This window comes from Solea senegalensis, linkage group LG11 (assembly GCF_019176455.1).
Source record: "Solea senegalensis isolate Sse05_10M linkage group LG11, IFAPA_SoseM_1, whole genome shotgun sequence".
Classification (NCBI taxonomy): domain Eukaryota; kingdom Metazoa; phylum Chordata; class Actinopteri; order Pleuronectiformes; family Soleidae; genus Solea; species Solea senegalensis.
In genome coordinates this window covers 21,271,077-21,283,070 of record NC_058031.1, presented here as the reverse complement: position 1 = coordinate 21,283,070, position 11,994 = coordinate 21,271,077, and the positions used below count along the sequence as shown (strand labels likewise).

The window sequence follows — 11,994 nt, the reverse complement described above, 5'->3', positions numbered from 1 at the left end:
TGGTTCAGATTGCACATTGTTGTGCAGATGTCCAGCTCTGATAAGGACATTATTCTTGGGACTGAATCAATAGTTTATATTGATATCTATCTATACACACACACATGTATATGTATATGTATATATATCTATATCTATAGATATAGATATAGATATGTACATATACACACACACACATCTCTGGGATGTCAGAACAATAATTGGTTTAAATAACACATTTTGTTGCCAACACTCACCCTGGTAGCTCAATCAATAAAGGATTACTACAACTAAATAAGGTTAATATGTACTTTGCAGTAATAGAAAATGGAAGATATTTCACTATGATCATGTTTTATTGTTCGACGTGAGGCAAATTTGCTAACCTTGTCTACGGAAATATAGAAATAGGTAATAATACGTTTGCCATTTTTAAAATTCCACATGACAGGCCTACTCATCATGAACATTCAAGTATGTAAGGCATTTTTAATTAAGCTGGTGCCAGGTATAAGACAATATTTTGCCCCTGTGGTTGGACAACATTATTAACTACATTCAAATACCACTTAACATATTCAGATCAATATAATGGTAACACAAATAAACTAATAATGTCCGTCTGCTGGAATAATTAATGTATTAAAAATTACAATTTAAAGATCTCATTTTAATCAAGATTTGAAAACATTGCATACAGCAATAGGAACTGCACACTGAAAAGGTCCGACAGCGCCCTCTGCTGTCCAGTGTTAGGTTTCATCTTGGTCACAAAACAACCAGACCGGAGCCTGAATCCTTGGAGCATGCTCAGCCACAGAAATCAGTTTGAAATCAAATAAACCAAGTGTCTTCTCCATCCGTCCGTACAGTCTGTGCATTTAAATGCAAACAAAGTTCAGATTCAGTGTGAAACCTGGAGCGCTGGTCGAGTCTCCTCCTGGTGCATCTACAGCTCCAGCTTTTCACAACAACCTCGGCATAAGCGGGCGGAGCAGAGCGACGAACCTTCAGCCTTCTCTGACTTTGGCAGCGAGTGCAGCGTTTTCCTGTCGAATGGCCTTGTAGTCCTCCAGTATCCTCTCCAGGTTAGCTATGGTTTTGTTTCCATTTTCTGTCTCAATCTGAGGTCAATTTGAAATGAAATGTCAGCGATTTTTTTAAACTAATATTAGGACATTTTGGGATAAGGACCTATAGACGTGAACACATTTGTTGGCACCCACAAGTATCTCAAAACTACTCCAGCTGTCTCAGGTTTGAATTGTTTCTTCTTCACACTATATTTTCAAACCTTCTCATTGGTGTTGAATAGGATTAAAATCAGGACTCGTGCAGGATCATTACAGAACAGTCTGGTGTTTTAGGAGTCTTTCTTAGCTGCTTTTAAATGTGTATTTGAGGTCATTCTCCTGTTGGAGGAGGACCTATAAACTGCGACTGCGGCTGAGCTTTCTGACACTGGGCAGTAATATTTTATCTGCTCAAATATAATCAAAACCAGCGTTCTGTTTCAATTAACATTTCATAAATGCCATGACATTGTATGACGTGATCATACCTGCTCCTCCAGATCTCGAATCTCTCTCAGTATTGTACCCGTCTCCTCGATGGTTTGGATCAACTGATTACAGTTCTATAGTAAAGCACAACACAGAAAGACAATAATGTGATAACAAAAACAATAATAATAATAATAATAAAAAAAACCTAGGTACAATTGAGTATAAGGAATTTAGAAAAAGATGATGACGTACATCGTGTAGGGCAGCCAGGTACTTGTAGGCTTTGCGGACAGCTTCATCTTTTTTGGCATCCTAAACAAGACATTACATAAACAGACACATTAAAAAAAATAAAAAAATAAAAAAAATAAATATGTATATATATATATATATATATATATATATATATATATATATATATATACATATACATACAGTCATATACTGTGGTCCCTGACTAAAATCCATAGTGGAGTTGAACAAAATAAAGATAATTGTGTTCAAATACTTGTTAACTTAACTGTTTATATTATAATCAAAACTTACAAGATTCCACAGGATAATTCCATGAAAATAACATTTAAAATAGCACGAGAAGCCCATGTGCGTCTTGGGACTTTAGCACGTTACACTTATATAATTGTAATACAAGACTCTGAGACCTTGAAGACCAGTTCGTCAGTCACAGCAAAGGTCCTGTCCAGTTTTCCCGTCAGGCTGTTGATTTCTTTCTGGAGATCCTTAGTATCTGACAAAATCTGCCACAGAAAATCAACGCAGAGTTATCGATGTCACGGCTGAGACTAGCAGCAGTGATGATACTGACGTTAACACAATTTCCCCTCAAAATGTTGCCATTTTTAAATTGCAGGCCATTAGTCAAATTTGGTGGATTTGGGTACTTTTCTTTACATTTGCACACAATCTTCATTACCTTTGTAATTTCCTCCTTCTGTTTCTTGATGTTGCTGACAATCTCCAGAATCCTCTGTGTGTACGCAGACCGAGACACATCCTGGGAAAGATTTTCTAATTCCGTCACCTAAATTAGAAGAAAACAGGCCGGTTCAAATTGGACACACATTCAAAAGATTCAGCACGGTGTTGAAATTCAACTCATTTATCAACTAAATGTGCAGAAAATGTTCCGAGTCTGTTGTGACAACCCGCTCCGATATGCAGTAACTTTCAACCTGAATACACTTGTAAATGTGGTCAATTACCAGTTGTTTGTACATGTCTTCTTTTTTCCTGGCCTCCTCTGTGGAGACACGGATTTTTTCATGCATCGACTTGATCTCAGACAGCTTTCTGGACGACTCCAGCTGAGAAACATGGAGAGACATGTTCAGACAGAATTTAAATGTTTTCGTTATCGTAAAACAAAGTCCGCTGAAAAAGGTGCTGCTGTAAAAGGCGGTGAACACTTACATCCTGGTTGCTGCAGATTTCTTTCAGTCTCCTGTGTTCGTCCATAAGAGGAGCGCGGTGTTTCTCCCACTGAGAGGCCAGGTTCACCAACCGCTTAGCACTGGCTTCCACTAAAGCCTGGAGGATAACAAAAAAAACAAAAACAAAAACACACGCAAGTTTACAATGTTTATTTTGTCGACTCAGTGATTATCACTGATCTCACTCAGTCCTACCTGAAGCTTCACCAGGCTGTTATCAGTGTCGGGCAAACAGTCAAGTGTTTTCTTCTTCATCTGAATCTTGTCCTCCTCTTCATTGTTCGTTAGCTCTTTCTGCTTCAGCTCATTTAATACCTACATGGGAAAAAAAAAAAACATCATGTTTTGGAGGCAAATATTTGTACCATCCTGCGCTGAAATGTTTTTCTATTTTATATTATATCTGCAACCGGAACAGATTATTTTGCATTTTGAAGAAGAAAAAAGGACATCCTTTCTGGTCTGTAAAGGCCACCGTACTCCCCTGACTTGTTTCCACTTCCACGGTATTTTATTTTAAGAAAACAGCCCTCCCACTGGTTGACACTTAGTAAACCACAAGTTACGTCATTAGAACATTTGGTTCAGCCAAGTGTGTGTGTGTGTGTGTGTGTGTGTGTCAGTTTTTCTACCTGTGTGTTAGTGACACTCATGTGCTTCATGTCTGCTGTGAGCTGGTCAACATCACCACACAGCTGCTGGAGCTGCTGCTGCAGTGACGCTAGCTCCTCCTGCTGGCGGTGCTGGGTGTCACCGTCTGACTGATGCCCAGTGGGGACGGAGCTGGTTACCGTTGCCGACTCCTGGAGGACACACGGACCGACTCAAGTTAGAGACAGTTCACTGCAGAGCAGAGACGTCTGACAGTAGTTTGAGCACTCTGAGGGCTCTCACCTGCTCGAATGTGAACTTCTGCGTGTGGGTGAAGTGGGTGCCCTTGGTCAGGATGTGGTCAGAGGGGGCAGAGTTACTGAAGGACTGCAGTAGCTCACACAGATCAGTGCTTGAATGGCAACTACCGAAGGCACTTTCAGGAGACGGAAGCGCAGTAGAACGCAGCTGCTCCTTGATGCGTTTCCGCAGTCGGGTCAGTTTCCTGGAGCGATACTCCTGTTCAAATAAAAAACTAATGTAAATCCCATATATGCATGGTGTACATATTTACACTTAGTATGCGGTGTATCAGTATTGAAAGTGTTTTAGATGAATGAATTTAAATGTTTCATGTCAAACATGAAGGGAAGCTTTTTGTTTTTATTCTGAGTGGACAGAGAAACTGCTACTTGTTCACCCAGTTTGACAATCGACAACTAACATTACAGGTGTCATCGTTTTAACTAGTCACACTAGTCATCCTGAGTATTTAACACATACACAATGATCTGAAGGATCATTGATGTAGACTTTATCGCCACCTACTGGACAGGCATTTTTTGAGCATTCGTAGTCTTTGTGTTTTCATCTGGACTGGGATTTTGTCAAACAAGAAAGTTCTTTTTTTTAAACAGAGGGACAAAACTATCCATTCAAATACCAAACCACAGCACTGAGGACAAGGGAAAAGTCAGTTTGAGTAAGTGTGATGACTTGCCTGCGGGGTGAGGCGAGACAGGAGTCCCTGATTGTTCCACTCACTGTCCCACTCCTGAGCAGCACTCAGTACAGTGCTGTGCTGCTCCAGTATAGACGCCGCCAGAGAGGCATGATGGGAAAGTTGTGCGGTCACAGGAAGAAGAAAGTCCCGTTGGTAATCCTTCACCTCTGAAATCACAACACAACACAGCCCTCTTGTTTTAGTTGATGATGCGGTCACCTTGTTAGCAAAAGCTTTTGTCTCTTCCTACACAATTTCCCAAACACTTACACACTCCTGGACCTCCCTTACATTTATACTTCATTTTAATTGTACAACAGGATGATTGTTTCAGCTCTGTATTCACACATAACCTGCATCCATAAAGAGAAAGCAGACTTCCAACTCAGAAAATACAGGTAACAAGTAAAAACAATGACAAAAGCAATAACAGGGATAACAGTGAGTATAGGAGGAGGCCTACCTTTCAGATGCTTTTTATTTGGCCCTTTAGAAGAGTGTGACAGACTGAGGGGCAGAGCATGGAAGCTGTATAATGCTCCTGCACTCTGCACAGGAAAAAAAGAACATGCAACTTATAAGTAACTTTTCAAAATTGCAATATACTGCTATTTTCAAAATGTGCGTTGTCAAATTAGCATTTTAGATTAAATACTGTCCTGACTTAAACACATCATTTTCTACAGACTGAAGAATATATCTTTGTTTCTCACAGATCTGCACAAATAGCACACAGTAATCATTTTAAAAGAAAATTAAAATGAGAATAATTGATAATTAATAACTGATAATTGAAAATGTACAAATGACCATGCCCTCTCATATCGTGAATCAAATTTTGATCAAAATAACCAATTAGATTATTCTAAAAAATGTGATACTTATATAAAAATGGTTTAGCCTTAAATTTTAGTCTCTCGACTGATTTAATTGTCCACCTTGTCAAACATTTGGGCTCTGCTTGTAAGTATTTATGGCACATTTCCACACAAACACACACACTAGTGAGTCCATAGCAAAGCAGGCAAAGCAGTTCTCTTCAGTGTACTGAATCATTAGAATCAGTGAATTAAAAAGAGTTCAGTCGTTGAGTACTGAAGAGAGCGCAGACTCTGACAGAGTCCCTGAGCGATAACTGGCTTTCAGCAGTGCTGTCGCTAAATACTAGCGACAGCACCTCTTGTTACGTTTTCAGAATTTTTGACTGATCTTGATTCTTGTGTCGGATGTCGCTCTAATGACTCTTCCAGTGACGATACTCTCTGACCAATCAGTGGCCGGCAGTCTGTCGACGCCACATTCTAGTTTTGGCTCTGCTCGCTTGGAACCTCGCCAGAGCAGGTACTAAAAAAAGGACCAGGTACCATCCCCTAATGGAAAAGCAAAATAAACCGGGTAGAGTCGAAGCGCGCAGAGTCGAGTCATGCCAGAACTGTGTGATGGAAAAGCACCATTAGATGCTTTGCTAAAAACACAACAAGATCTTGCCTTTCTCACATTCCTGCTGTTCATCACAAAGGATAGTCGTGCATTGTACAAGTGTACCTGTGTTTCAGTGTGCAATGGCAGTCTGCAGTTTACAGGCAGCCAGGGCACGGACAGCTGGGCTTTGATTGCAGCGGCGATGGCTCTCTGGAGGACCACAGATTTACCTGCGGGAAGACAGCACAACTTCGGATGACTCATCAAATAAGAAAAAAAAAAAACACCATGCGAAAAATGAGATGCTCAGAGGGCCGCACCATTTTCTCATTTCCGGACTAGACACTGAATAACGGAATGTCCTCATTTCTTACTGCTGAGAGTCTAAAGTCCTTTAAATAATATTGATCAAATACATTTAAGTGTCCCCCCCCTCCCCAGTTGACAGTGAAGCGGTAATGAATAGGGGAGACTGGCATAAATTCAGCATCTGTTTTGCATATATAAGTTTGCCCTCTGGTGGTGACGATGCTATTTAAAGTCATTGGCTGGAGTTGCCACAGCCAGACTCGATTTCCAGTGAGCCTCTCTTACCTCTGTACAAGTCTAAAAATGATTCTGATTTTGATGTGATTTTATCATAGCGGACATGTGGATCATGTGGACATGTGGATCAATATCTCTATTTGTTCCATTAACATGAAATTGTGCGGATGATAGACTGGTGGTCTCTGTACCTGTTGGCTGGTCTGAGGTCTCAGCACTCTCTCTGGGCAGCTTCTCCACCAGGAACATAAGCAGGGAGCGAATCTCTGGCTCGTTACTGTAGAGAAAAGTCTGGTAGCCAATCTCTCCTTTATACCCAATATCCTAGGAATCAAAATGACACATGACATTGATGAGTGAATAGCGCCGACTGTTCCACTATGTGTTCTGTAGTATGGCAAATAATAAAAAAAAAAAGGTTATTCATTTAATTAGAGGTCGTAATTATATACGTAATAGCATGTAGCAATGGAGTAAACCAAGAGTTACAGATTTCTTAATACAGTATATTTTAACAAGTGTATGAATGTTTTGTTTTCTTCAAACGGGCAAATGCAGGAGACAGTCAAAGCCCCCGAGTCTCCAGTTTTAATGAACGTCTGTTAGGATTAGCACTATTTATTTACACTTGCAGTAAAAATGTGAGGTGAATTTCATAAGACGATGTTAATTTATGCTGTGTCACTAAAGTATACTTCATCAACAATGCACAATGAAGTCATCAGCACACTGGAAAAGATCAAATCACATATAATGTCATTATTGTCATGAAGATCATTATTGTAAATTTCCCTGGAGTATTGTGACATAATATTAAGCTCATATCCCTCAACCCTCATGTCCCCTAACCCCCATTTACCATTTAAAATTAGGGGCATCTTACCTGACAAGCTTGTGCCAGACTCATGCCCACTCTGAAACGAGCAGACATGCCTGGAGGAAGTGAGCTGGGCAGTGCGCTGCCCAGGCCGGGATCGATCACCTGGACACATCTGACCACGGCCTTCACTATCAGCTCACTGCTGAACTGACTGACACTGCCAATCTCCTCACTCACCTCCCTGTGGGCACAAATCAAATTATAAGGCACTGGCAGTCAATTTGTTTTTGTTGTACTCTGTGGGATTCTGGGTTTGACATAAGGCAGACAGCTCAAAATTTCAGATTTTATTTCCTGGTATTTCTTGTAACTAGAGCTGCAACTAACGATTATTTTCATAATCGATTAATCTGTCGATTATTTTCTCGATTAATCGATGAATCTTTTGGTCCATAAAATATCAGAAAAACTTAAAAAATGTTGATCGGTGTTCATCAAACTTGGAAATGATGACGTTCTCAAATGTCTTCGTTTGTCCACAAACCAAAATGATTCACTTTTAATGATTTCTTTGTTATCCAGAGCAAAGCAATGAAGAAAATATTCACATTTAAGAAGATTAAACAATCAGAAATCTTTTTTTGATCATGAAAAAATCTTCAAACCAATGATCAAAATAGTTGTCGATTAATTTTGTAATCGATTAATAATCGATTAATTGTTTCAGCTCTACTTGTAACTTCTAGATAGATACCAACACACAAACTAGTAGATAGACAGGGGATATGTTGTTTAGAGACAACATCAAACAACATTTCCTGGTCTTCCCCCACTGGCTCCATGTACGTTTTAGGATCCATTTCAAGATTGTATTATTTGTTTTTAAATCTTTTAATGGATTTGCATACATTGCCAAGCTTTTACAACCCTTGTTCCCTCAAAGTCGCTGGGGTCAAAGAATCAGCAGCTATAAGTCGATCCTTGTACACACAAGAACACCTGGGGGTGACCGAGCTTTCTCAGCAGTAGCGCTCAAATTATGGAGCTACCTCCTCATGTCAGGACAGCGATTTATCTGTTTATAAAACCTGTCTTAAAACTAAAAACTAAAGCGCTATATAAATAGAGCTGGATTGGACAGTTAAACAACATAAAGAATATTGGATATTTTGTTGACACCCACCCATGTTTCCAGTAAAAATACAGGAACATGTACCTGACAAGTGTTTCTTGTTGCAGAGCTGTTAAAGCTGCTGTAGGCAGGATCAGTAAAAAAAACTGTTTATTGTTGAGTGAAACCTACAGGTAATTAGAAAGGCTCTGCTACAGACTGGATTTACAGTCTGACTCAGTCTAACTGTAGGTAATTGTTGCCAGTGTCGATGTAGCAAACCTTCCTCTGCAGGGTCCTGTATGCAGAGCAGCCAATAGGAGAGCCCTAACCCTGTGATTGGTCAAAGCCTCCAGATTTTGCAAAGGCTGTAAACAGAACCTAGTTGTGCAGTGTGCAAGTGTGTCATTCTCTTTCTAGGATCATTTGACACCATAAAATCCAGCCTTTTGCACCGTAATCATTTATAGAACATAAAAATGTTTCATTTTCAGTTCAAACAAGAACTGAAAGAGGCTGTGATAACGCTTCACAAATGAAGATTGCAACACATCTGGTCATGACAATGGGTCATAGGTTCGGTACATTTTCTGTAAGGTAGTTTATGCAACCACATTTTAGCTATGTTTACAAAGGCCAAACTAACTGCAACACAAGACTTGTCAGAATAACTAAGGGAGTAACTAGGAGCACCGTGACTGAAAACTAAAATATTGCATTGTCATTCTGTTTCGACGACCTGCTTTTTTTGCAAGAGGCTGTTAATTATGGAATTCACTACCAAATAATATCAAATCAATTTCAGGTATAAGATATTTTAATTTGAAGATTAAATGTTGGCTCAAGTTAAAACAGAGCTGTATCGACTTCAGCTAAACTTATTTGTTATAATTGCTTCCAATCCATTACCAAATGGTGTACGTGTATACATGTACTCTTCGAGAAGTATGTGCACGTCATACTCAAATTACTTTTTCATTTCTTACCAGGATGATTTAATCAGAGTGAAGAACTTTTGACTGCTATGAAGTCACCAAATTTGCTATACTTTTGCTCACCAAAGTGGTCTGAAATATAGGGAGCTGTGACCTTAGTGACTACCTTTTATACTATACTATCATTAATATGATGACATAATTACCATTTAATTATTAGTAGTCATAGTTGATCACTACTACCATGCTGTTGTTGTTGTTATTTACCAGCTATAGTGTTTATCTATATCTGTTCAGTATTTATTTTATGTATTCAATAATGTAATGCTTTATATAATAATAATTGTTAAGTGATATTGACGAGTGTACTATGTTATTATTAGAATACTATGTTTGTATATGCTCTATTAGTATTGAGATATCTTTCACAAACAGTATCTAGAAGAAAATATCAGAATACAAACTATCAGCCTTAATCTTACACATGTTATATTCAATTAGTAACAAAACAGGGACTTGAGGAGGCTGTGGCCAGTTTTGAATAAGGGTTATATTCAGTACAAGCTGACAAACTTGGCCAAACAATCCACACACGCCTGATGCCATCATGAGCTGACTTTAGTCCACGCTAATAAACATCACATGAATGGTTTGAGACGGGGAAGTTACTAATCACCAGACTTAGCACAAGTCAGCTAGCTTGACATTGCAATAACTTGAGGTTTGGTTTACCACCACAGTGCAGCAGAATTGACACTAATCGATCACAAATAGCTGCCCATACTTACGTGCCGATTTGGTTGAGGGCGTGAATCAAAATTCTGTCAACTTCCTCCATCGCTGAAGTTTCTCCGATGACAACTAGCTAAAAAAGACACGATTTTAGCAGCACATCTGATGCTAGCGGTGTGATTTGATACGAACAAAACAGTTAGCTTTAGTGAGGGTTTCACAGGGATGAAGGCAGAAAACTAGCTTCCAGTTAGTTAGCAACGCTGCCATTCCTCACATCCCAGAAAAATCAATCGTTATATATTTGTCTTGCTACACAAAAAGATGTTTCAAGCGTCTTGCTGCAGTAAAGCGACACCAGAACACAGCTGTCTGCCTCCAATGTAAAAAAAAATGACATTTGTGCGTCTTGTAAAGTGTGGAAATTAAGAAATAAGGAAATTCAAGGCTAGTGTCTCTGGGAGGTAGAGTTTCCTCTCCTCTACCGTGGCGGCGAACAACAGGGCAGCTGAGTTCTCATGAACTACATTTCCCATAATGCCCGATAAGAAACAGTCCCGTGACAGGAAATAGGTGTTTTTAAAATCATATCGAAAAAATATGACACTTACAGACAAATACTGTTCAGCGAACGAAGGTACAACTTTACATAAAATATAAAACAAAAATAAATGTAAAAGTAAAGTGTGTATAAGTGTTGTAAGATAAAGGAATGAGACATTCAATAATAATAAAAAAATCATAAAGTAAATTAGGGAGAAAAGCTAACAAATGTTCACTGATATTGTGTTAGAGAGGTTGTGGCCACAAGGTAGAGCTGTGTCATCTGTTATGGGTTTGTCCAAATTGACACGGGTATCGGGAAAATGTTCATCAGAAGGTTGATAGACTCAGTCTAACATGACCTGATGAACTTGTGATTTATACAGTAGACTACATTTTCATAATGGTGAGTACTGGTTCATTCTCACACAAAAACCCATGCCTCTAACTGTGATTGCTTACATCTTCAAATGAAAATTTAATTTGACTCCAGGATTTATTCAGGCATGAAATCAATCAAGATAGATGGATATGATACATCCAGGGCAAGACATAGTCCACTATTTGAAGGTCATATCTCTAAAGGACAGTCTTTACACTGGAAATAGTAATAATAATAATAATAATAATAAAAGTAATAACCAACTAGAGCATTGCCAGAGTTGGAGAATATGTGGTACTGTGGTACGTCTGCTGATTGGTTTCTTACCTTTTGGGAATCTCCTACTGTATATGTTCATGTGTGGTAATAGAGAGCAGATCTATATTCACCTCAGGATTTGATTTGAATTTCACTGTTATGTACTTGTAAACCAAGCGATACAAGGATAGCCATGTTCCTGCAGCCATCAGAGTGACTACCAGAACCCAGCAATTACTGTATCTATCTAAAATATTCTGATCTTGCTTTGATGGTTTTTATCCTACATTTTATTGTCTCTTTATTATTCCTTTTTATTCTCACTGTTCTTCTCAACCCCAACTCTTAGTATGAAGCACTGTTGTCACTTTATCATCATATGTGCTAAGTGTTGTATGTGTGTGTGGATGAAGCAAACTCACTTCACTGTAAACCAAATCTACCTTCAGGTATAAATACACTTCCCTTGACCTTGACCTTTCTGACCTTTCTGACCTTGCTCGCTGACAATTCCTGACCCTTTCCCTCAGGCATGCTAATACAAAAGGTGATAAATACTGTGAAAACTGGAAATGTGATATGGAGCTATAGCAATGTTCCACTCTTAGTTTTATGTTTCTATTTGGCCTATTATATATATAAAAAAACTATTTTCATGTTCTGACCCCACTACAGAACATAACATCATCCAGAAAATACATAAAAAGGAAGTAAAT

At 38.8% G+C, this 11,994-nt stretch overlaps 1 protein-coding gene across 1 annotated transcript; it reads right to left on the bottom strand.

Annotated features, from left to right (window-relative positions):
• Window positions 1-316: 316 nt before the first annotated feature.
• On the bottom strand, window positions 317-10,559 carry ccdc22 (coiled-coil domain containing 22). Its single transcript, XM_044038225.1, has 16 exons — window positions 10,152-10,559; window positions 7,381-7,558; window positions 6,689-6,821; window positions 6,075-6,181; window positions 4,993-5,077; window positions 4,527-4,696; window positions 3,830-4,045; window positions 3,568-3,738; window positions 3,131-3,250; window positions 2,916-3,032; window positions 2,708-2,809; window positions 2,419-2,526; window positions 2,147-2,242; window positions 1,737-1,796; window positions 1,541-1,615; window positions 317-1,103 (listed from the first exon to the last, which is right to left on the bottom strand). The coding sequence occupies exons 1-16, from the start codon at window positions 10,199-10,201 to the stop codon at window positions 990-992; spliced, it is 1,902 nt and encodes a 633-aa protein (XP_043894160.1). The 5' UTR covers window positions 10,202-10,559; the 3' UTR covers window positions 317-989.
• Window positions 10,560-11,994: the final 1,435 nt, after the last annotated feature.